This window comes from Castor canadensis, chromosome 14 (assembly GCF_047511655.1).
Source record: "Castor canadensis chromosome 14, mCasCan1.hap1v2, whole genome shotgun sequence".
In the NCBI taxonomy this organism is placed as follows: Eukaryota; Metazoa; Chordata; class Mammalia; order Rodentia; family Castoridae; genus Castor; species Castor canadensis.
In genome coordinates, this window is record NC_133399.1 from 39,832,240 (window position 1) to 39,850,228 (window position 17,989).

At 50.2% G+C, this 17,989-nt stretch overlaps 1 protein-coding gene and 1 non-coding gene across 2 annotated transcripts; both read right to left on the reverse strand.

Annotated features, from left to right (window-relative positions):
• Positions 1-935: 935 nt before the first annotated feature.
• Positions 936-9,064, reverse strand: Eef2 (eukaryotic translation elongation factor 2). Its single transcript, XM_020165868.2, has 15 exons — positions 8,918-9,064; positions 7,783-7,997; positions 6,862-7,043; positions 6,572-6,783; positions 6,041-6,219; positions 5,780-5,885; positions 5,356-5,469; positions 4,855-4,993; positions 4,564-4,759; positions 3,858-4,116; positions 3,440-3,547; positions 2,834-3,187; positions 2,459-2,641; positions 2,250-2,382; positions 936-1,654 (listed from the first exon to the last, which is right to left on the reverse strand). The coding sequence occupies exons 1-15, from the start codon at positions 8,918-8,920 to the stop codon at positions 1,461-1,463; spliced, it is 2,577 nt and encodes an 858-aa protein (XP_020021457.1). The 5' UTR covers positions 8,921-9,064; the 3' UTR covers positions 936-1,460.
• LOC141417132 (small nucleolar RNA SNORD37) lies at positions 6,299-6,363 on the reverse strand. The gene has a single exon (XR_012441739.1). It is a non-coding gene; the product is annotated as a small nucleolar RNA SNORD37 (small nucleolar RNA).
• Positions 9,065-17,989: the final 8,925 nt, after the last annotated feature.

Here is a 17,989-nt window from a genome sequence, read left to right on the forward strand (position 1 = left end):
TGCTAACCGCACCTGCCAGCAACCAGGGCTTCGAATTCCAGGTGGCCTTCTTTTGGCCACATTGGTGCTGATAAAAAGGCAGGGATCTTTTTTTTTTCTTCCCCACAGCTACAGGATTAGGCATGTTAAGAGTGGAAAATGCAACTACACATTTACTTCTCAAATTGCTCCATTTTTTTTTTTTTTGACAGCACTGGGGCTTGAACTCAGGGCCTCATGCTTGCCAGACAGCCACTCCACTGAATCACTCCACCAGCATATTGTTCAAGTTTACCTGGAAATGGTGAAAATGTTCACTGAAAATTGGGTATGAAATTGTTCCTTAGGAACAATTATGGCTGAATGCTTGAGAGGAAATGTGCGATTAGAAAGTAAGCCAACTATTTGAGTGAAGTCCCACAGAGCACGCAATTTTCAAATGCCTCCAGAACAATACACACATCTCCATAGAGATATATGTGATGTTTGGGGTGGGGGGGCAGATGGCTCAGTGGTACTCTGGACCTAGCGTGCTCACAGCCCTGGGTTTGGGGGCGATGACATACACAGGATTACTAGCCTGAAGATTAGATGGAGCCGCCTACCATACCAAGACGCCCTCTCCTGACTATCTTGCTAGTCAGGACTGAGGGAACTACAGGAAATGGTTGAGATGAGACAACCTGAGCTGAGCTATCAAATTTGCAGTGAGAAATCCCCTCGCTCCTCTGGACTATCAATGTCCAAAGAAGTATTCATAAATAAATTCAGTCCCTTGAGTGGGCAGTCACAAGGAACCACTACGGATGGCAGGACTTCTCTATGAAGCAGCTCTGCAAGCCCAGACTGGCACCTCAGCTCTACCTCAAGGTTTCACTGAGTTGCCCTGGATGGGACCATTGGCCACAGTGCAGCTTCACCTGCACAGACGGGAAGGATGCAGAACCGAGTCACGCTTCATGCCCATGGGTCACCACCATCACATTTATTATTCCAATGGCACTAGTACAGGTGGAAGTGCCCATAGTGACAAACACATAGGAACTCCCCTGCTTTCTAGGGACTACCTACCCACCTGTTTGTTCCCCCTTCCAGGGAAAAGCCACTTTGGGTCACATACCCACATAAACTTCTTAATGCATTTATTTTAAATTTTTGGACATCTGAATTTAGTTTCCCTCTGAAGAAATGATAAAGCACTGGGTGTCCCACCCGCCTCCCCACCCCACTGGTCACAAATGTCCCTGTGGAAAGGGTTTTTCTGCTGCCTCTGGAACCCCAAAATAAATAGAGGGAAACGGCATCAAGTGTTAACGCTGAGTGATGGCACAGAGTGGGCCCCAGAAACCTCTTGGGTGGAGCATCACTGTGGGGACAGTCTCGAGATGTCTTCTGAGAATGCGTACATGGTGCAGTGGTCAAACCAGGAGTGGGTGCTGTGCCATCCCACCAGGGAAGTGGGCACTGCCAGCCGGAGCCGCCTACAACTTGTCCAAGAAGTTGTCCAGGGCTGGGATGCCCTCCTTCAGGCCTTTGCGCTTGCGGGTCTCTGCCACCACCTGGCTGGGGCGGCTGCTGTTGTCAAAAGGGTCTCCGGGAAGGATCTGCCAGTGGTCGAACACGCACTGTGGGAAGGCCTGGCCTCCAGTGTTGGACCTCAGGTCAGCGGTGAAGCCTGCAATGACAGGTGGTCACCAGGCAACCCAGGGATTACGCAGGTCCTGCTGGGAACCTGAGCTAGCCTGTTGACCTGAGTCACCCTGTAGTGTATGCAGACTACCTGCTAACCCAGTCAAGTCGAATGCTGAGCCTGGTGCCTCTCACAGCCCTGAAGGATTGTTCAGTGCTGGCTAACCTAACTTAACAAGACATGGTGGCTCTAGCCTCTTACCCCAACACTCGAGAAGCTGAGACATGAAGCATTCCAGGCCAGCCTGTGACATTAGCTGTCTCAATAAACCAATGGCTGGGGTGCTGCTCAGTAGCTCTGTTCTTCACACCACATAGAGAAAATAATGGCCACAAGGTGCCAAACAAACAGCCCTTCCTAGAACAGAGTTCAGCCTGAGGCCCAACACCACTGCCTTTGACCTCACTCCCTACACCTCCAAGTTACACACCAGAAGGCTTCTTGAAAAACTATCCACACAAAATCAGCATCCCGCAACACCGCCCTCCCCCCACCCCAAGTTGAGAGGAGAGATCACTGACAGCTCTCCTTAAATCTTCCTCCCAGGTACTATGAGACAGCCCCCACTCCAGGCGCTTACCGAAGGACTCATTGACAGGCAGGTAGGCCTTGACCACAAACATGGGGGTGCCAGCCACCTGAGACTCCTCAAACACATGGCCCCGCTTCCTGTTCAGAACCCCGTAGATGCCGCCAACCACTTGCTCTGGACACTGGCGAATAGAAAGAGAGACCATCAGCGGCTGTGGACAGGCAAGCTGGGGGCTGGGGAAGGGGCACCTGGCTCACCTGTATCTCCACAAGGTAGATGGGCTCCATGAGGCGAGGCTGCGCAGTCAGCACACTGGCATAGAGGCAGCGCCGGGCCGTGGGGATTATCTGGCCGCCCCCGCGGTGGATGGCGTCAGCATGCAGTGTCACATCGTGGACATCGAAGCGGACCCCCCGCATGTTCTCCTCACACAGAGCACCCTGCGTGGGACACAGACCACCTTAAGAGACCAAAAACCTCCCAGCTCCAACCAGGCAGTCCCATGTCTTCCTCTCAGACATGCTGCTGCTGGTCCTGCATGACAGGCCCCCAGCTCTCCAAGGGAACATGGTATACCCACAGCACCCACCCCCAGGACACTGGTCCCCAGAGCCCCTCCACGCCCACCTCACCTCCTTGGTGGCCCACTGGAAGCCAGCCACCACACTGTCCTTGATCTCATTGAGGTACTGCACACCCTTGGTGATGTCGGTGAGGATGTTGGGGCCAGTGCCGTCGGGCCCGAAGCACCAGATCTTGCGGGCCTCAGCCACATCCCACTCATACTTCTCGGCCAGGTAGCGGGCCCGCTGCTTGAGCTCCTGGCGGGCGGACACCTCACCCTTGTCAATATCCTCAGCGAGGCCATCGGGGAAGGGGCGTGCCTTCATGTACAGCCGGTTGTGCTTGTTGGGAGACTTGGACAAGCAGAGCACATTGGACTCCTCGCTGACTGTCTCCCGGTATGAGACCACCGGGTCAGATTTCTGCAGAAGCAAGTTCTCAGGGTCACAGACCTGCCTGGAAGGAGGCTGAGGAGAGCCCAGGGGGGTGTGGGCTCACGGGTGAGAACAATGCTGGGTCAGCAGAGCAGAGGGCAGGCACCATCAGTGCCACTTGACTGGAAACCTGAGAGGAGACAGCCATCAGACAGCTGTGGTTGCGAGCTAGGGAACTGGTATTTCTAAGTTCACAAGGCTGGGGCAGGGGCAGAGCAGCACAACCTGCATGTGGCCCACCTTGATGGGGATGCAGGCATGGTCCTCCTCTAGGTCCTTGAGGCAGATCTCCAGGTGCAGCTCACCAGCACCAGCAATGATGTGCTCTCCTGACTCCTCAATGATGCACTGGTGGGCAAAAGAACATTAGCCTGGACCCAGGAACACCAGGCCTCTTGCAGTATAGGGAAGGTGCCAGGGCCCATAGGCTTCCTGGTGGCACATGGCCACAGTGGTCCAGGAAGTTATGAACCACCATCCCCAGTCTCCATGAACTTCATGGTCACCTAGCAAAAAGTGGTAGTCACCCACAAGACAGCAGCATTCAGAGTACAAGAACTCCACCTTGGCAGTGTGGGTCTCGCATGGGGACTCTCTGCTCTCAGAAATCCCCTCTTAACTATACTGCAGCGTGTCATTCTGCCACCCTGGTGCTCACCTGCACCATGGGGTCTGACTTGGCCAGCCGCTTCAGGCCCTCCACCAGCTTAGGCAGGTCTGCTGGGTTCTTGGCCTCTACGGCCACCCTGACAACAGGGCTGACGCTGAACTTCATCACACGCATGTTGTGAGCATGCTCAAATGTGGTGATGGTGCCAGTCTTCACCAGAAACTGGTCCACGCCCACCAGGCCCACGATGTTCCCACATGGCACATCCTCAATGGGCTCCACATAGCGACCCATCATCAGAATAGTCCTGCAAGGAAGCAGGCAGCGGTGTCAAGGACCAGAAGCACTGCCTATACCAGCACCCATGTCCCTGGCCCAACCTCAATTCTGTACATGACTCAGAACAGCAAAGGTCCTGAAAACAGGAATCACCTGTCACCCATGTACCCCTCTGCAGGTCTGCCACACCGCATGTACACAACAGAGCCAGGAGCAAAAGCAACAGGGGACATGACCTGCTTCTGGCATAGCTGGGGCCTGACTCCATAGCTACCAGTCTTGGAGGTGGGAACATCTATATCCCACTCGGTTCAGCAGAGACGGGAGGTGCCCCACCAGCAGCTCTGGGTCCCTTGACTTCCAAGGTTTTTCATTCACCCAGGGTTGAGGACAAGAGGCAGGGGCTCTGGTAACTCTTCAGACTCTTCTGCTGCTCTAAGGTGTGGGATTGGGCTGGGCCTCCCAAGTTGCTCACCTCTGGATGGGCTTCAGGTACAGATCCTCCTTCTTCCCAGGGGTGTAGTTGGGCCCCATGATCCTGACCTTCAGACCAGTGGACACCAGCCCCGAGAAGACACGTCCAAAGGCATAGAACCGACCTTTGTCGGAGGTTGGCACCATTTTGGAAATGTACATCATGAGGGGACCCTTGGGGTCACAGCTTTTAATGCCTGAGGAAAGAGAAAGCCCCAAAGAGGAATGACTCCCTCATAGCTGAGCCTTCCACAGAGCGCGAGTTCAGAGATGGGTCAGTGAGCACACATACCCATGGCGGCCTCATCATCTGGGGGCCCCTCATATAGCAGCTCGCAGCGGTACTTCTGGGCTGTCACTGGGGAGGGCAGGTGGATGGTGATCATCTGTAGAAGGGCATCCCCGGCAGGCAGCCAGCGGCGCATCACAGCCTGTGATGCAAGTTAAGGGCTTGTGAGTAGTCTGGGAAGCCCAGGACTCTTGCCCATCTCTCCTTTCTTAAGGACCCAAGCAAGCAAACAAGCCAACAGTCCGGAGTCAAGTTCTCCTCAAATACATGACCCCTTCTAAAAAGAAGTGGTGATGGTGCCCACACCTCTTGGTCACAGCTGGTGGACCTGGGACTGTTGCCAGCATGCTCCAGATGCCTGGTGTCCAAAGACAAAGGAATCCAGGCAGAAAGGCTGGCAGCGGTCCTCCATGGGGACCTCAGCCCACAAGGGCCAGGGCTCTGAGCACCCTAAGACACAGCAGCTGATCTATGAGACATCAGACCAGGATCCTCCCCACTTACCTTCAGCAGTGGCTTGCCCTCTTTGTCCTTGTCTTCACTGTCCAACTTAATATCCAACTTGTCAATCAACTTCGCAGTCTCCTCTTTCTTGAAGTTCATGATTGCATCAAACACCTAAGCCCATGGGGAGACAAGCAGGCGCATGTGGGAAGGGTAGAGAAAACAAGGGCTATCTTCTGAGAAACGGAGACCATATCCAAAGGGCCCCCCAGTACACCTGGGGTGGTGCCTGTAGGAAGCCATGCCCAATTTGCAGGCAAATTAACATACTTTTCCAGATAAGCACACGATCTTTGTCAGCAGTGACCTCCTCTGCATGGCCCATAGATGTCATTGCCTTTTCAAAGCCTGAGCCAGGGAATGTTGCTAAGGGCCCTCAAGCCAGGGGATGCAGGCCTGACTGTCCTCAGTCCCCACTTCTCACCTTGAAGATGGGATCCAGGATGAGTTGGCAGAAGGTGCGGGGCAGTTTCTTCCCATCTGGGCTGGTGGCTGACTTGCTAAACTTGCCATTGGCTGGGTCAAAGTACCTAGTGGAAAGAAAGGACCCAGTTCTATGAAGCTTGGGGGAGGGGGAGTTGACAAAAATAGGCAAGCACTTGGGTAGGACCCTATGAGGCAATTTGTCCCTACAATGGTTCCAAAGAGTGCCCCACCCCACACCTGTGCCACCCGCAGGGCTCACCGGTCTCCCCACAGCTTCTTCATCATGTCTTCTACTTTCTTGGCCCGCTCAGCAGGCCCCAGTTGGCCCTCACCCTTGGCAGCAAACTTGGCCACATACATCTCTGCAAACTGCTTCAGGGTGAAGGCCCAGCCATGCAAGCCAGACCCAAAGCCAACAGTGCCGAGGACAGGGTCAATCTGGAGGAGCAAGTACGGCAGCTGTAGTGACTGGAGACCTCCAAGCAAAATCCCCAGTGAAATCCCTGGGCAGCAAGGGCCTCAGACATTGCGTTTCTTCAACAGACATCAGGTCAAAGTGAAGAAATTTCAGTCATCATGTTCAGGGCACCCAAAACTGTCAACACCCAGCTCCAGTTGGTAGGACACCAGCTGCTGAGCTTGAAGCCAGCAGATAACACCCTGAGAGGCCAGGGACTTAGTGGACTCAGCTCTGAGGCACTCCAGTCCCCTTCTTTGCCACCCACCACTCCTGGCAAAAAAAAGTCCTTCCTGTCCCATCCATGCAGCCTGCAAGGTGACCAGCACACACCATGATGTTGCCCATGGGGCCGCTCTCGCCCTCGCCATAGGTGGAGATGATGACATTGACGTTCTCCACGATGCGCTGGAAGGTCTGGTAGAGCTCCTCGGGCTCCAGCTGCAGCTCCAGCAGCGCACGGTCCATCTTGTTCATCATCAGCACTGGTTTGATGCGCTCAGCGATGGCCTGCCGCAGCACCGTCTCCGTCTGCACACACACCCCTGTGCATCCACAACCACAGTCAGCTATGCACAGGTGGCCCCACTTCCCACAAGCCTCCGAATGGACCCACTACCTACCTGACACACAGTCCACCACCACCAGGGCCCCATCAGTGACACGGAGGGCGGCTGTCACCTCTGAGGAGAAGTCCACATGCCCGGGGGAGTCAATGAGGTTGATTAGGAAGCCAGAGCCATCTTTGCTCTGCTTGATAAAGTTCAAGTCATTCTCTGAGAGCTCGTAGAAAAGGGAGATGGCGCTGGGGAGACAAAGGGCTGATGGTGAGGCCACCTTGGCCTAGGCAGGGCTCCTACCCAAGGAAACTATGCCCAAGATGAGGCAGATACAGGAAAGAACAAGGCAGCCACTCGGGACACCCTACCCAGTCGTCTCCCTTCCTGCCATTACTCATCCCTGGAGAGGCTGCAGACTCCACTCCAGAGCTGGCATACCCTTTGTCTCTGCTGCCCCCTCTGCCAAGGACTCGGGTCCCCAGAAATGTGCCAGGTTCCTCAGAGTTGTCTGAGGCTGGGAGCGCCAAGACCCACCACCAGCACCCCAACACTGCTCTCGCCCCTCATCCACACAGCAAAATGGGCCTAAAAGCAAAACAATCAAAAGCTACCAAATGGAGACAATCACTGCGCCACTTCCGTAGGATGCACTGCATAGGAGATAGTGTATCTGACAGCATCCCTAGCTCCAAGTTACATTCTCTTCCTACGTATGACTACCAGGTTATCTTTTGACAGGACCAGTTGTCCCTTTGGAAGGAAAAGGGATGCTGGGGGCCAGGAACACTAGATTGAGTCTTAAGCCCCAGTACCCACCATCCCTGTGGCTTCTCTCCCACCTGTCTCACCAGCCAACCTCACTCCCGTGTTCAAGACCCAGCCAAGATGCCCAGTGGATGACACACCTCAGGGCAAAGACACCATGCCTAATGGATGCACCTTGTCTCCCCTCCCCCAGGGTCCAGGGAGCAGCCCAGCGCTTACGTGGACTTGATGGTGATACAGCGTTCCTGTTCATCCTTCCGGGTGTCAGTGAAACGGGTCTCCCCAGCCCGGGCAGAAGCAATGATGCCAGCTTTGCATACCAGGGAGTCTGTCAGTGTGGACTTGCCATGGTCCACGTGGGCAATGACAGACATGTTGCGGATGTTGGCCTTCTTGTCCATGATGGCCCGGATCTGGTCTACTGTGAAGTTCACCTGTGCAAAGGGGGGTGGGGCAGGACTCAGACCAACTGGATTCCAGGAACCAGGCTCCAATGGAACATCAGATCGATAGTACGGCCAGACCCGTGGCCAGTCCTACACTGGAGTGTCCTCTAAAACCAACCCAACATGGCCGGTCTCTTTACACACATCTGCTAGAAGCCACTGTCAGTCTTTGGAAGCCAGTTTCTAGCTGTTGCTTACACCTGACAACCTGTTAAGGAGGCGGGGGGGAGGGGAAAAGGGGACTCCCAAAAGTGACAACTTATTTCCTGGGGACCAAATAATAGCAATGGGGGCCGTATGTGGGAGAAACCACTTTGCTTCTTCTCCCAAAAAGCCTCTTTAAAACCCAAGGTCACTCCGCTACCTAGTGGACCAGACCAGGCCACCATTCCTGGGCAGTCCTGTCGCGCATGGTTCACAAAACAGTTCAAGAACAAGACCCTAGGCCAAGGTTGTACAGCAACAGAACTGGAAGAGGAAGCTGTTTAGATCTTGGTTTCCTCCACGCTATCTTCTTGCCATCCCCGGTCTCCGAACCAAAAATCGAACTCAAAACTTGCGGCCCGCGGATTACGTAAGGCGCGTCCCGGTCTCCCCACTCCCATAGCAGCGCGCGCCATCACACCGCTGCCACATCATCATACCCCACCCCCACCACCGCCTACACCCCGGCTCCAGCCCGGTCCCGGCTCCCTCAAGGCGACGGTGACTCCGGGTGTTGGAAAAGAGGCCCGGCACACAGCGCGGCGCGCAGACATGGCGCCGGCCGCTTCTCCAGCCCCGGCCCGGCGACTCCGCCGCCATGTCTCCTCCCCGTCCAGGAGGCTCCAGCGCATCAGGTTGGTTAGAGCCGACCCTACAGAGACCCTGCCGCACTCCCAAGGTCCCAGACGCATGAAACTGCTCACCATGGTGACGGATGGCGGTGGATTCTCCCAGGCAGATCCGAACGAGGCGAGTCGCGCCGAGGATGGCGGCGACAGCGGCGGAAGAGAAAGCTGACGTCAACACCCCGACCTTTTATAGTCCGACGCCGGTTGGACGAATCACATGACCGCTCTTCGGGGGCGTGGCTAAGCGACGCTGCGCGCAGGCGCACTGACGCGCTGCTCCTTAACTCATTAAGGGCCAGAACCATTGCGCTCTCGCCCTGGCTCTGTGTCCAGGTAGCGGTGTTCTGTCTCCAGCGCGCAATATTCAGGGGCGCCGAGTGAAGAGCCTCCTGTGAGCTGAGACTCATCATCATATTGTAAATATACTAACTTGCAAAATGCCAAGCATGCATTAAAAGCACATTACACAGTGCATAGGGTCCGTGGTTGGTACCAAAGTCAATTTCCTGGTTTGGGTATTGTTATGTAACATGACACCACTGGCGGAGGGAGGGGGGATACTCGCGACCGCTTTGTACGATTTTTGCATCTCCTTATCTATAATTTTTTCCCAAATAAAAAGCTTTTTAAAAAAGAACTATCAATTATCCCGCAAATACACATTGTGTAACAAACAATGGGAAAGGTTTTATAGACGCAACCGCGACGACCCAAACAACTTACCGGCTTCACCTACCTAGTTTCTGGATTTTTTCGTGTGTTGATTTCATCGTATCTACATTGGGGTATAATCACTAATTCCCTTGCTGTTTGGAGAGAGAAAAATGAATTACATGTAAAGGGGTTAAACCTAGCGCTCCATACGCTTTACCAATTTCAATTAAGTGTCATTGCCATTAACCAAACATTTATTTCAAGGGCAGATTTACTGTGTCTCAGGCTCGAGCTAAGGACTTTCCACACGCAATCTCACTTTCTATTTCATTTCCTACCCAGGGGGAGGCGCGGAAGACTTTTAGCACTACTGTCCTAATCTGACCCTCAGAAACAGTTGTATTTCACATCTTTGGCTCCACGGAATGAGCTGATACAATACGGTAAATCTTTGTTCTTTATAAAGCGCTCAGCTGGGTGCACATAGTAGGCACCCAGTATTTCTTGATTCAATGAATTTTATGCTCTTTCGTGCAAATAAACTCCTTGCGGCAAATGCTCCCCTAAACTCGCTCGGTAAAAAAGGAGGGGGAGTTCTGTGCTTTTCCTGGGCTGAGAGCGGAGGAGGTGTTGCGTCCTGAGAAACGCCATACAATTTCGAATTTGGGCTCTAAAATAAACCTGCGCACCCCTCCTACACAAATGCTTTTCACTTTGCTTTGTAAAGCGCGGTGACACCCTGACTTTCGTGTAATCAGTCATTCCTCTTGCTGTCACCATTTAGCCCAGGAAGGAAACTGGGGCAGGTAAGAAATAACCGAGGCATATTGAAGGACCGAGACTCGGAGCGGCAGAAGGAGCTGCAGGCAGCAGATGTCAGTTCGTGGGGGTCTTTGGACACCTACACCTGGTTCGTGACAGGATTTATGTTAATTTTACAAGGGAGGCGCATGCGCCATTTGGGGCAATTTTTTTTTTTTTTTTTTGCAAATGGGTATTCGACTCTGCACTCTGGACAATTTTTTTTTTTTAATCTTTAAATGCACTGAGCGCCTACTGTGTGTTGGGTTCCGGTATTAGGCATTTGGCTACAAGGTGGGTCTTTTCAGCCAGGAAATACAAAGGTTCTCATTAAAAGAGGGGTTCGAATTTGCTCTAAATTAATTGATTGCTGAGTGGGGAAATTCTAATGTAAGTTAAAGAATTGGGTGGAGAAAAGAGAGGAAAGAGATTGGGGGAAATCTGAGGCTTAGCGAGGTGTTCAACCTCAGAATTTGGGGAGATGTGGCCAGATGTTGTCAAGGAAGAACCTCGCCCCACCTTCATTCCCACATACAAGATTAGAAAACGCCTGGAACAAAATGTGCCACGACCTAGATCTGGGTCTGCAGTACCAAACTCAGGATGGAGGTAAAGGACCAGGGAAGAAGAAAAAAAAAATCGCCTCTGCAGGGAGGCGCCACTAAGCATGCGCTTGCTGCGGCGCGGGGTGGGCGAAGAGGCTCCTGTAGCGGCCCCTGCTGGCCAGCGGTCGACACTGCACGCGTCCTGGTCTGTTTTTGTTTTGGGTTTTTTTGTGGGATTGGAGTTTGAACTCAGGGCTTCTACTTGCAAAGCAGGCGCTCTACCGCTTGAGCCCTTTTTTGCGATGGGTCTTTTCGAGATTGGGTCTCATGGACTCTTTGCACTGGCTGGCTTTGAGCCTCGATCTTCCTTGATCTCTGCCTCCTGAGCTTACACGTGTGAGCTACCAGTGTTTGGCAGGTCTGTCTAAATATTTAGCGCTGTCTGTCTGTCTGTCTGTCTGTCTCTCTCTCTCTCTCTCTGTAGTACAGGGGTTTGAACTCAGGGCCTCAAGCTCGCTAGGCAGGCACTCTGCCACTTGAGGGACTCTGCCAGTCCAAATATTCATTTTTCTTTTAATATTTTTTGGCAGTACTTGGGTTTGAACTCAGAGCCTCCACGCTTGATAGGCTCTACCACTTAAGTCATTCCACCCGTCCATGTGTTGGGTATTTTCAAGATAGGATCAAATGTCAGGAGGTAAGACCCTATCTCAAAAAAAAAAATCACAAAAAAAGGGCTGGTGGAGTGGCTCAATGTGAAGGCCCTGAGTTCAAGCCCCAGCACTGCAAAAAAAAAAAATGGAATCCAGCAAACCATTTGCCTGGGCTGGCCTCAAACCAGCATCCTCCTGATTGCTGCCTCCTCCTGAGTAGCTAAGATTGCAGGAGTGAGCCACCAGTGCCCACCTGCTTTTAAATATTTATTGAAAGCTTTCTGGGTGCCTGACTCATACCCTTTATTTTTTTAATTTATTTATTTCTGATACTCTGGATTGAAAATTGAACCTGAGGCCTAATAGCCTGAACTACATCCCCAAACTTATTTTTCTTTTTGAGACCAGGGGCTCAATAAATTCCCCAACTTGACCTCCAACTTGAGATCCCAAGCAGCTGAGCTGGGATTACTCGTGAACCTCCATGCCCAGCTCACATATTCTTTAAATTGATTAATTCAGTGAGGTGTCAGTGCCTCATACCTGTAATTGCAGCTACTTGAGAGGCAGAACTCAAAAGAATTGTGGTTCAAGGCCGGCCCAGGAGGAAAAGAGTGAGACCTTTTCTCGAAAACTCCCAATACAAAAAAGGACTGGGAAGTGATTTAACTGGTAAAGCACCTGCCTAGCAAGTGTGAGGTCCTGAGTTCAAACGCCAGTACTGAAAAAAAAACAAAACAAAACAGATAGACTCACTTAGTCCTGTCCACACCCCAGGCTTTGGGTGGGCTCTTTTAAGCAAGACACAATTCAGGCTCACAGAAGTGAAGTCATTTGCTCAACTGGTAAGGGAAGAACACTGGTTACTATAGAGCCTGAGGCTAAAAGATGGCTGCAACCCAGGAATTGGAGACAAGCGACACTATCTAAAATCAAAAATGTGTGGTTTAATAGAAAGCAAGTTTGGCCACTATCACTCACTGAATTTGTTTACCCAAACTAGAGTTTAAATTCCAAGTTCAAATTCTGGTTTTTGCTATCCATGGCTGTGTAACTCTGTGCAAGTTCCTTAACCCCTCTAAGCCTGATACTGCATGCAAAACATTGAATAATAACAGAATCTATTTTATGGCACTCTTGTAGTCCTTAAATAAAGATTGGGCTGGAGGTTTGGCTCAGTGGCTCGGAATTTACCTAGCATGCAAAAGGGCCTGGGCTCCATCCCCAGCCCTGCAAAGAGTAAAAGGAAGCCAGCACCAGTGGCTCAAGCTTGTAATCCTAGCTACTTGGGAGACAGAGATCTGGAGGGTCATGGTTCCAGGCCAGAACAGGTAAAAACTTGGACAGATCTCCATTTCAACCAATAGCTGGCCGCAGTGGCAGGTGACTGTCATCCCAGCTATGCAGGAAGCATAAATAGGAGATGGTGGTCCAGACTCGCCTGGGCAAAGGGCAAGAAGACCTCTATAACCAAAGCAAAAAGGGCTGGCTGCATGGCTCAGGTGGTAGAACACCTGCCTGGCAAGAGCAAGGTTCTGAGTTCAGTTCCCAGTACTGTCAATAAAAGAAAAAAAAAAAGAAGATAAACAGATCTAGCTGCTCTCTGAAACAACCTACTATCTTTGGAAAGCATAGCCTACTTTTCTTACTATTGCTATGTTTTTCATTTTTATCAGGATATATTTGCTGTACAGGGGGGATTCACTGTGACAATTCCAAACAGCTTTACATTGTACATTGGTTAGATCACTCCCCACCATCTTCCCCACCCCAGGAAACCCCTCCCTGTCCCATTACTATTGTTTTCACTAAAAAAAAAAAAAAAAGTTAAATAAAGCATCTGATACCCTACCTGGTATACACTAATCCATATTGATACTTTGAACTCAAGGGCCTCACACTTGCTAGGCAGGCGCTCTACCACTTGACCCGCTTGACCTGTCTGCCAACCCTTTTTTGTGACGGAGATCCAGTCTGGAGAACTATTTGCCTGGGGCTGGCTTTGAACCAAGATCCTCCTGATCTCTTCCTCCAGAGTGGCTAGGATTACAGATGGTGAGCCACCGCCCCCTGCTGGTTGACTTTGGGACTCGTGGGCGCCCTCTGGTGGCTACTGCAGGAAGACAGCCTGTAGGAGAAGGCAAGAATTTGGAACCAAATGGCAGATTCTTCCATGGTGGAGTGGTTTGAGTGGTAGAGCACCCGCCTAGCAAGTGCATAGGCCCTGAGTTCAATCCCCAATACCACCAAAAAACAAAAAAGGTAGATGTGTCAGGCGCTGGTGGTGCACATCTGTAGTCCTAGCTACTCAGGAGGCAGAGATAAGGATCATGGTTCAAAGCCAGCCCACGCAAATAGTTGCAAGACCTTATCTCTAAAAACCCATCACAAAAAAGGGCTGGTGGAGTGGCTCAAAGTGCTAGGACCTGAGTTTGACCCCCAGCACTGCAAAAAAAAAATTCCAGGTAAAACTGGGCATGGTGATCATACCTGTAATCCCAGCACTAAGGAGGCTGAGGCAAAAGGATCAAAAGTTCAGTGCCAGCCGGAGCTACATAGCAAAATAAATTAATAAATTAATAAAATAATAAAGATTAAAAATACAGTAAAAAATAAAAGGCTCATCATGTCTGTTTTGCTCTTCCTGTACTATTGTTCCAATCCACATGGCCCAGGATGGGACACCTTCATGTTCACATCCCTGCCAGAGGGAAGAAGGAAAGAGGAAGAGGGTTGAATACATGAACCACTTCCATCATTGGCCAGAATTTATCATGTGACCAGACTTAGCTATAATGTATGCTGGGAAATGTAGTCTTTATTCAAAGGAAGCTGGGAAATGTAGTCTTTATTCTGGGACTGGGGAGCCGTGTGTCCAGCTTAAAAGCTTGTTTTTATTTATTTATTTATCTATCCAGCATCTACTTATTTATTTGGTGGTTCTGGGATTTGAACTCAGAGCTTCACACTTGCTAAGCAGGTGCTCTACCACTTGAGCCACCCTGCCAACCAATCGTGTCCAGCCTAAAATGGGCAGTTTTATCACTAAAAATAGAAAGAATAAATCGGGTACTGGTGGCTCACGTCTGTAATCCCAACTATTCATGAGGTAGAGATCAGTAGGCTCACAGCCAGGCAAATAATTCTCAAGACCCCATCTCCAAAATAACCACAGGAAAATGGACTGGAAGTGTAGCTCAAGTGGTAGAGCACCTGCTTTCTAAGCCTGAAGCCTTGGGTTCAAACCCCAGTCTCCCCCCGCAAAAAAAAAAAAAAATAGCCACCTAGCCAGGGTTCCCTCCTCTTGGGACACCAGCACAAATTACTCTGAAACTCACATTTCCACTACCAACACATATTGTGGGGCACACCTGTGAATATATACATATAACGCGTGTGTGTGTGTGTGTGTGTGTGTGTGTGCATGTGTGTATGCTGGGCATGAAATCCAGGGCTTGCACTCGCTAGGCAAACACCCCCAGTCCCTGAGAATACATTTTCAGGAATAAATTCCTAAAAGTGAAATGACTCAGTCAAATTGTGTGTGTACTTTTAGTTGTTTAACAGTAACATAAATGCCAGCTTTTTTGATGTACCATAGAGAATAGATTCTTAGGGTTACCCCCTATAATCTCTGCCCCCTGGTGTTCAGGCCTTTGCTTACCCCTTCCTTTGCGAGTGGGTGGAGTCTGTAATTTGCCTCTCACCTTTAGAATATGTAACTGTGGCAGATTTCACTTACATAATTTTTTGGGGGGGGAGTACTGGGGTTTGAACTCAGGGCCTCACACTTGCTAGGCAGGCACACTACTACTTGAGCCATGTCCCCTGCCCTTTGTGGGGTTGAGTATTATTGAGATAGGAGCTAGCTATTTACATGGGTTAGCTTCAAACTGTGATCCTCCTGATCTCTGCCTACTGAGTAGCTGTGATTACAGGTATGAGCCACTGGTGCCCGGCTCTGTAGCTGGTTTTTATGGAACAGCAGCCGTGTTGAAGAGACTAGTGGGAAAAGTTGCAGAACATGACCTCCAGCTGACAGCAGGCAAGTAACTGAAGCTCTCAATTGTTCAACTGCAAAGAACTAAATCCTGTAACAACTATTGAACTTAGATCCCTTTCCTTCCCCTGTCAGGCCTTCAGATGAGACCACAACACCAGCTCATGTATAGAGGGCAGCACTGGAGAACGTAAAAAAGAGAACCAAGCAAGCTGTATCTGGATTCTGAACAGTGACATAGTAAATTTATGATATTTTGTTATACATCAATAGCTTACTGATACACATCCAAAAGAAAAGGGACTATTTTCATAAGTCCTTCCATGTCAACCATCTTCCAGATCCAACACTTATCAAGAGTATGTATGTTTGGAACAATTTCCATCATCTAAACCCTAGGCTATATTGAAATTCATTAGAATTTCTCAAATACATATATATATACTTTTTTTTTTTTTTGGTGTGACTTGAGTTTGAAATCAGGGTTTTGTGCTTGCAAAGCAGATGTTCTACCACTAGAGCCACACCTCCAGTTCATTTTGCTCTCTGATTATTTTGGAGATGGAGTCTGGAGAGCTATTTGCCAGGGCAGGCCTTGAACTGTGATCCTCCGGATCTCAGCCTCCCAAGTAGCTAGGATTACAGTCTTGAGCCACCAGCAACCCAGCTAGCACATTAGTTTTTATGTGGTGCAGATGGCTGGTACCTGTGGATCTATGCATTCAAGGAACCCATGGTGGAGGAAAACCTTCCATGTTTGGGATAGAGTTAAATGCTATACTTTGGAGCTTGATTCATTTTTTCCATCACACTGTCCAATTCCACTGAAGACAGACTTGCCTTTCAACATTGTTAGAAATAGTCGGTGGTCCATTTTCAAGGTGAAGCATTTTTGATCCTGGCTGCTTGTGTGCATATCAGCTTGCGGGTGTTGCGGGGAGGGGCAACTTATGAGGGAACTTAAACTGGGAAGGGTAAATCACATAGGTAAAAATTGTAGGTCCCATAAGGCACCTGTCAGAGAGCCCTTCCTGCACAAGAAGAGGCAGATCCCACTTCTAAAATTTGACCGATCCCAAGAAAGGCATATTTTAGAATAACCCAGTAGGGATTAGGTGTCATGGGGTGGGGAGGGAAAGAATGTAAACCCCATAATATTCAGCCAATGAGGAAGCGGGGGAGGGACTTGCGCAGTAGACAATACAATGCTTATTTTAACAGCTTCCAGAGACCCTGACTCAAAAAAAAAAAAAAAAAAGCCAGGCACCAGTGACTATAATTCTAGTTACTTGGTTGGTTGTCTGAGATTGGGAGGATCAAGGTTTAAGGCCAGCTGGGGAAAGTAGTTCTAGAGACATCATCTCCAAAATAAGGAGAGCAAAGTGGGCTGAAGGTGTGGCTCAAATGGAAGGGCATCTGCTTTGCAAGCCTGAAGCCCTGAGTTCAAATTCCAGTCCTACCAAAAAAAAAAAAAGGAAAAAAATTTCATACACCCACTGCCTTCAAATGTGCATATAAAAACTGGTAAAATGCAAATGACGACATACAAGTACTGGTGTACACCAGTTTCCGAGTTTTGACAGTGTACATGTTATGTGTCATCGTTACCATAGAACTGGCTGTGCTCTTCTGCTGTACTTGGATGGACATGGAGAGTGTGTGAGGAGTCCCTCTCAGTGTTGGCTGAAGGGCCAAAGACTTCTGAAGTAGGCTGACAGCCTCAGACACTCAGCTTCATGCCCTCAGAACTAGACTCATGGCTTCAGCTCTTAGTGCTCAGGCTAGAGGGTACCCTGGGCTCTGACCACCGCGCACTCAGGACTTACCCATCAGTGAAGTCCTCAGTTCTAAGTAGCAGTGAGGGAGAGCAGCAGTGGGCATCAGTTTGTGTTAGTTCTCAAGCCTCTGGGGACCCTTAGCCTGTGAGGCCAGGCAACTCCCAAGAAATCTTCCAACAACTAGGATCTGCAGTTTCTGGCCAACTGCCTTCCACCTCCCGTCTCTCCACATTTCACTGGCCTCCCTTATCTCTGATGTCTTTGCTCCCTGCCACTTCTGCCCCTCCTTTGTTTAACTTACCCTACTTATGATAACAATCAAAAGTAGGCAAGAGAAAACCTTTCTAGAGAAAGGTTTCATTGAGACTAATGTGGCAACTACAGGGGCAGCACAGCCAGGAGGTGATGTCACATGGTTTTGGCATGCAAATGAGGGATTTTATTTGCACCAATCACAGTACAGCTTCTAATTCCACCAATCACTGGCTTCTTGGTGAGTTCCCCAGGCAGGTGCTCCCCCTTACACCTTGAGCAAGAATACTACAGGGTCATGAAAAGTTCACCCAATTGTTGTACAGTTGCTTTCCTGTAGATTGTCTGGAGCAGTCATGACAGGAGCAAGCTCTCCTGGGTGAAGAGTGTGGTGTGCACAGCAGTGGTCCTTCCAGATGGAGTGTTCTCAGAATGATCAGGAAGTGTCCAAAATAGCAGGGCTG

Coding starts and splice junctions, on each gene's coding strand:
- Eef2 (XM_020165868.2), bottom strand. Junction 4,994..5,355: donor AGGGCAAGCCACTGCTGAAG/GTAAGTGGGGAG, acceptor CTTGCATCACAG/GCTGTGATGCGCCGCTGGCT. Junction 3,188..3,439: donor ATGCCTGCATCCCCATCAAG/GTGGGCCACATG, acceptor TTGCTTCTGCAG/AAATCTGACCCGGTGGTCTC.